This window comes from Rutidosis leptorrhynchoides, chromosome 5 (assembly GCF_046630445.1).
Source record: "Rutidosis leptorrhynchoides isolate AG116_Rl617_1_P2 chromosome 5, CSIRO_AGI_Rlap_v1, whole genome shotgun sequence".
Taxonomy (NCBI): domain Eukaryota; kingdom Viridiplantae; phylum Streptophyta; class Magnoliopsida; order Asterales; family Asteraceae; genus Rutidosis; species Rutidosis leptorrhynchoides.
In genome coordinates, this window is record NC_092337.1 from 293,458,238 (window position 1) to 293,466,167 (window position 7,930).

The 7,930-nt window shown below is 26.7% G+C and overlaps 1 protein-coding gene across 1 annotated transcript; it reads right to left on the bottom strand.

Annotated features, from left to right (window-relative positions):
• Positions 1-6,984: 6,984 nt before the first annotated feature.
• LOC139849432 (uncharacterized) lies at positions 6,985-7,719 on the bottom strand. Its single transcript, XM_071839090.1, has 3 exons — positions 7,656-7,719; positions 7,494-7,562; positions 6,985-7,352 (listed from the first exon to the last, which is right to left on the bottom strand). Exons 1-3 carry the CDS (start codon positions 7,717-7,719, stop codon positions 6,985-6,987), a joined length of 501 nt encoding a protein of 166 aa, XP_071695191.1.
• Positions 7,720-7,930: the final 211 nt, after the last annotated feature.

A 7,930-nucleotide genomic window follows, 5' to 3' on the forward strand; every position in this document is an offset into this window, starting at 1 on the left:
CATAAGTTACAGAGGAATCTACGGAAGTTGTCAGGCAAAGTTATAGTAACAGATACGCTAAGATATGAAGTAGCAGATACGCTAAGATATGAATTTTGTCTATACACTATTCATGCAGTCAATGCAGTAAAATGTGTCTAGACTAAGAATAATAAGCAATTGATTCTCTAAGAATGATAAGCAGGTAATTTTTGACACCAAATGTTAAGCAAAACTTTTGACATGCAGACACGGTCGAAGTCCAGACTCACTAATGCATCCTAACGACTTATCAGTTAGACACAATAATGCAGACATGGTTCGCTAAGACCTCTGCTCTGATACCAACTGTCAAGACCCGTCCAAATCCATCCGGACGAAGTCCATATCGATTATAAACGATTCACAATAGTTGATTACATCACGAGGTTCTTGACCTCTATATGATACATTTTACAAACATTGCATTCGTTTTTAAAAAGACAATGTTTCATTACATCGAAAGTTGACGGCGTGCATACCATTTTATAATATATCTAACTATAAATGACTTAATAATAATCTTGATGAACTCAACGACTCGAATGCAACGTATTTTGAAATATGTCATGAATGACTCCAAGTAATATCTTTAAAATGAGCAATTGCACAGCGGAAGACTTCTTTAAACATGCTTTCAAGTGTCAACCAAAAGGTTGGTGAGTTCATTAGTTTAACATAAATAATCATTTCATAATTTTAATAGACCACAAGATTTCATATTTCCATTTCTCGTAAGCATACATCCCATGCATAGAGACAAAAATATCATTCATATGGATTGAACACCTGGTAACCGACATTCACAATATGCATATAAGAATATCCCCATCATTCCGGGATCCTCCTTCGGACATGATATAAATTTCGAAGTACTAAAGCATCCGGTACTTTGGATGGGGCTTGTTGGGCCCAGTAGATCTATCTTTAGAGTTCGCGTCAATTAGGGTGTCTGTTCCCTAATTCTTAGATTACCAGACTTAATTAAAAGGGGCATATTCGGTTTAATAATTCAACCATAGAATATAGTTTCGATAACTTGTGTCTATTTCGTAAAACAGTTATAAAAGTTGCGCATGTATTCTCAGCCCAAAAATATAAAGGGTAAAAAGGCAAATGAAACTCACAGTACTGTATTTTGTAGTAAAAATACATATGACGACTTTGAACAATGCAGGGTTGACCTCGGATTCACGAACCTATATCATTCGTATATATACATCAAAATATATACTTGTAATCGAACAATTTCATATCTTATAACCTTATATATTATATATTTTTTTTATATATATATTTGAAAATGATTATTATTTATATAGTTATATTAATATGTCTATATCTGGAAAATACCTAATTTGTTGTATATAAGTTTTTATAAGGTTAATATGCTTTATATATAGTTATATGGTTTATTAATATAATTGTAGTATGTATAATAAGTATGTTTTTTTTATATTCAAATTATTTATTTGTTTAAAAATGATGGTTTTGATATTAACGTTTTGCTAAGAATAATAATAATGCTAATAATAACTTCATTAAAAATGATAATTTTAATAATTGTAATGATATTGTTAATAATGATACTTTTATCTAATTATAAGATTAATAATACTAATAGTTACCAAAAGTGATACTAGTACTAATATTAATGAGAAAAATAATAACTTGTATTATTTTCCATAATAATAATAATAACCCTAGTCATAATAATATTAATACATACATTAGTAACAATAGTCATAATACATAAATGATAAAATTAACCATAATCAACGTATTAGTAATGTTTATAACAATAATAATAATAATACTTATTATGATAATTATAATTATGATAATATTAATAATTGTGATAATTATAATTCTAAAACTAATACTAATTATAATAATTATAAATATAAATATGGTAATAATTATAATCATAATATGAATCATAATCATAATAATCATAATAACAAGAATAATACGAACAATAATAATGATAACAATTATAACAATAATAATAATAATAATAATAATAATAATAATAATAATAATAATAATAATAATAATAATAATAATAATAATAATAATAATAATAATAAAGAAATATGTATACCCTTTCAAAAAGCATCCTAAAAAGAATTGTCGCAAATGAGACTAGAACCCATGACCTCTCGGACACCCGCCAACACCCACGACCACCCATCTGCCTCTGTCTTTCCTGATTTAATTCCACAATCGAATTTACTTAACCTTTTCTATCTGTTACCATTCTTCTTCATCCTCTAAATCAATCCCAGGATCGACCTCAGCTTATTAGCTAAATTATATGACACTTTAGAATTTATAACAGACACGGAATCAACTGTTAAATGATTTAAGTTAATTAAAACAAAAAAAATACTGAACCAGACTTTGATGAACACGAGTGACCCAACATCCAATCTCGAAATCTAGGGTGTTTCAGACCACAATCACAACACGAAATATGTTTCAATTACCTCTTACAAACTTTCTGTAACCTCAATTGAATCTAAAACATCGAATTGAGTTCGAATTTAATGATGAACAAGAAGTTTGACTTTTTGATATAAAGGTTTGACTCAAAAATTCACGTTTGTTATTAGGAATTAGAAAGTGAAACTTTCCAGATAGTTTGAAGTAAAGGTTCCTAACAACATGGCATTTACACATTTTGAAATTGATTACAAAATCGATTGTTTTGAAAAATGAAGTAACAACAGGGACGTAAGCCTGTGTTCTTTGATTTTTTTTAATTTAATTCGATTGATTTGTAGTAGATAAATGGAATGTATATGTAGTAATTGATGTTAAAAGGTCGTATGGTTTGTCTCACACTAGAATGGATCGAGTTTTATGGCGATTATAGATCAACAGATAATTAAATCGAGTACAGAGGAAAAAAAAGAAAAAAAATAATAAAAAGGAGATAGGGACGTATAACAGAGTTTGAACTCTTATGCTAAACGTTGGTATCAATTCGTACTGCAAATCAGACAGGGAAATATATTGTCAACAGTTTGAGAACGATTGGAGAACAGATTTACTTAATTCTTGTGTTATTACATATATAATTGGTTATATTTATATATTAATAAATATATATATCTGTATAGGTATAGATATTTATATATGTAGATAAATATATAACTGCAATTTACATATAATTATCTATATCCGATTCTTTTTATTTTTGATAATATATTCGTATAAATATATAATTATATAATTGTCATTATATATTTATCCTTATTTATTTACTTAGTTTATATATTCGTTTTATGTATTTATATATATAAAATCCGTATATGCCAGAAAGATATATCTATATATCTGCTTATTTAATTATATCTGTATTTTACATATTAATGAAGCATGATATTATTTATAATACAACTTTAATATTTAACATTATTATCAATATTAATAATAATAACAAAACTAATAATAATAATAATAGAGAAATAATAATATTAATAATGTTAATATCATAATAATACTAATAAAAATAATAATAAAATGATAATTTTTGTAATCAAGTTAATAATACTTTTAATAACCCTCTTAATAATTAAATTTATAATGATACTAATAATGGTAACAATAATTTTTAATGTTAACATTTATCTTTAATCATAATGGATATAATACTATTATTAACTATATTTTTACTTGCATTTACATATTATTAGTTATGTATAGAATTTATATACATATTCAAACTGTTATATATATATATATATATATATATATATATATATATATATATATATATATATATATATATATATATATACTTAAGTTTTAAATATCAAGTTTTATTACATAGATAAATATGTTAATTATATATGTGGAAACGAGTAAACTCAAAGTATAATGTTATACATTTAATACATTACTAACGTTGACAATTTATGTTCGAAATCATTTATATTCAATATCAAAATTACAAGTTTTAGTTATTTTAAATTAACTTTCATAATGATTAAATCACATAATAGTTCAGTAATATATTTAACTTATTATATATAATTATTTACATAAATATTTATTTATATTTACATCTCTAGTTACAATTAAAGGTTCGTGAATCATCAGGATTGGTCGAAGGTCAATTGAACATATGAAACAGTTCAAACTTTTTGAAAGCCAACATTACAGACTTTGCTTATCGTGTTGATATCATTTAAAGATTAAGTTTAAAGTTGATCAGAAATTCCCGGGTCATCACACTTTAACCCCCTCATAATTTTCACATCAAATTTTTGGACCTCTCAAAACCCTAGAAAAATTGTAAGATTTCTTTTCTTTTTTTTCAGTTTCTTTTTCTTTTTCTTTCTTTTTTTCGGCCGAAACCCACAACAAAAATAAATAAATAGTTTTGCAATTTATAAAAATTTTATAATTACATGATAATTAGATACATGATTAATAAGTTTTATAAAAAATAATTTTTCAGATTTATGAGTTGATTTATTAATTTTTAATAATTTATTTGTGTTTCTATTCGGTTGAATATAAATAAATATATAATAATTATGTATTGAGTTAATTAATTTATATATTATGCATGATAATTATTAATAATTAATATAAGATCTAGGAAAAATAATTTTGATTTATAATATCTTCTTATATTTTATTTAATTAAAATAGTTTATTATATATATATATATATATATATATATATATATATATATATATATATATATATATATATATATACGGTATACGTATCTATTTATAAAAAAGGAAAAGGGCTATTTAAATTATACAAATATTTTTACAGTAAAGTATGATATTTAGCTTAATTATTTAGGTCAATATATAATTTATAAAAATTAAATTCGAATTATGTGTTATTCAATAATAAAAACAAGGTGAAATTCGTACTAAATATATATACAGTAAATAAAAATATATAAATAATTTTTATAGGTTCATAAACTTTGTCTAGATCTGAGAAAATTATAAAAATTAATTTATGGGTCGAATTAATAATTATTATATAATTGAACTCCATTATTATGTAAATAGAAGGTAAATAAGGAAATAAATGTAAAAATAAAGAAATATTTGTATAAATATTTTTCTACAGGTTATTAAACTGAAAGAAACTTATAAAAATTATAATAATAATTATTTAGGTTTATTTATATTTTATGTGGAATTAAACGTTTTTATAATTAAATCAAGAATAAAAAAAATATAAATACAAGAAAGTAATAAAAATATTTTCTTAATTTTTTCTACTGATTTTTATATTTAACTAAGACTATAAAAATTATGTATGTGATTCTTAGGTATTTATTTAATTATTTAGGTATTTATAGATTATATTGAATTAATAAAGTGCTATATTAATAAGTATCTTGTAAATTAAATAACAAATAATATAACCAATTATGTTATATATATTGTATGAGATAGTGATTAGTATTATAAATATTAATTAATCCAAGTCGCAAGATAGTAATTATAGCTTGAATAGCAATACATATATAATTATAAAACTATTAATAGTTATGTAATAATAATAGTAACTAAATATATATAATTAACTTAGCTATATAATAAAAGTTTATACACCTATAATATGTGAAGGTTATAATCAAGATAACGAGCACTATATGTGAACCTCATCGCTACATATAGCCTAGGGTGGTCCTTGTTGCCTTTTGGGAATCACTTGTGGATTTCGAATGCCAAGACATAGATGTTGGTCAAGAATCCTGGGCGCCCGGTAACAACTGATCATCAGAGTGACTTGTATGATAGCAACGAGATTTGAGAAAGTTGTACAATGTCTTGCTAAAGATTATAACCAGAACTTTACATAATTAGGAAGTTACTAAGAATGGAAACTTTCCATAACTAGTAACCTTTCCGAAAATGGAATTTCTTTTAGAAAACCATTATCGTTAGTATAGTTACTATACTTATGTCTATTAGACAGTATTTGATCGTACATTCTATCTCTAGGTTGAGATCTCGATCACATTCTTTCGTTCAATTTATTTCTCTGTGGAATAACTCTTCTGTGCTACTAAGGTGAACTCATAGCACCACTTTTACATATTTTAATGTATTTTATAAATCTTGGGGTGAGATACATGCTTACTTTTAAATGATTTACAATTTAGACACAAGTGCCTAAACTTTTTGATATGCAACTTCGTGAAACTTTGTTAACATGTATTCTTACATGCAAATCCCTGCCATAATATCGTTAATTGCTGGAACTGAAATGTTGCAAGTTTAATTATTGTGAGTAGGCCTATTGAGAGCGACGTCTCTACCCGTTGATCGATCATCAAGGGGGTACATAATAATGATTACCGACACCTGTACAGTGTCAGGGGTTAATGTTTAGCTCGATATTATAACTCATGGCATATTGAATATTTTGATGTTTTAAAATAAATCTTGTGGTCTAAACTTATTAATTATTAAACCTATGATGTTCACTCAACCATTGTGTTGACATTTTAAGCATGTTGTTCTCGGGTGAAGAATAGCTTATGTGCTGCCCTATGTTGCTTTGCTAGCTGATGCATTGAAGTCCGCATTTATTTATGTTTTTAGCATTTGTTAAACATTTATTACATTTGGGTTTACCATGTAAAACAATTTAGTTTTCCGCTGCAAATTCAATTATTGATTTTATTAAACGTCTTATTTAGAGTCGTTCTCGTTAAATAAATTGTGGGTTGATATTGAAATGTCATATTTACCCCCGGCCCTATTTGGGGGTATGACACTAATCCAGCTCATTCATCACGTGATGTGCACGTGTTTCATTTAAACTACTAACCCGCCACTAATTGACATAACCCGGATCCAGCTATTCGGATTATCCATAAAAATGCCTCCCCTTCTAACGATTCTTAACCTCAAGAATCATTTTCAGAGTAAATTGAAATCTGGGAAGCGTAATTGAAGATCATCAATAGGTTCTCAAGTGGCGTCTTCTTCACTTCCTCCTTTCCATTGTACCAAATCAGCCACAGAAGCTTCATTCCCTTTCTTCAGCAAACGTCTATCCAACACCTTATAAGGTTTAGCCACTAACAACCCATATTGATTAGTCACAGGTATATCTCCAACCCTAGTAGGTACTTGACCCTTGTGCAGCTTGAGTTGAGAAACATGAAACACAGGATGAATGCCAGTGGTTGCAGGTAACTGCAATTCGTAAGCAACTTCTCCAAGTTTTCTAAGCACTATAAATGGTCCATAACACTTCTGGGACAATTTATTGAATGAATTACCCCTCAATGTAACTTGCCTATAGTGTTGTAGCTTGACATAAACCCAATCACCCACTACAAATTGTCTCTCAGTTCTATGTCAGTCAGCATAGTGTTTCATTCGATCTTGAGCTCTTCTCATGTGAAACTAAAGCATAGATAATGCTTCTTCTCTAGCAATCAATGATCTATCCACCAAATCCACTTTACTAGCACCTTTTGAGTAATTAACTGTGTCCTTTGGACTTTGACCATACACAACTTCATAGGGAGTGGTACCAATAGCTGTATGAAAATGTGTATTATACCAATACTCAGCATGAGTTAACCAATTCACCTAATCCTTAGGCTTGTCCCCTGTAATACACCTAAGATAACATTCCCCACTCTTATTCACTATCTCTGTTTGGCCATCAGTTTGAGGATGGTATGCTGTGGACATATGAATCTGCACCTTTAACTACTTAAACAATTCTTGCCAAAAATGACTTAAGAATATCTTATCTGAAATGTCCCGTTCTTATTAATTAAAAACGTTCCATATTAATTGATTTCGTTGCGAGGTTTTGACCTCTATATGAGACGTTTTTTCAAAGACTGCATTCATTTTTAAAACAAACCATAACCTTTATTTCTTAAATAAAGGTTTAAAA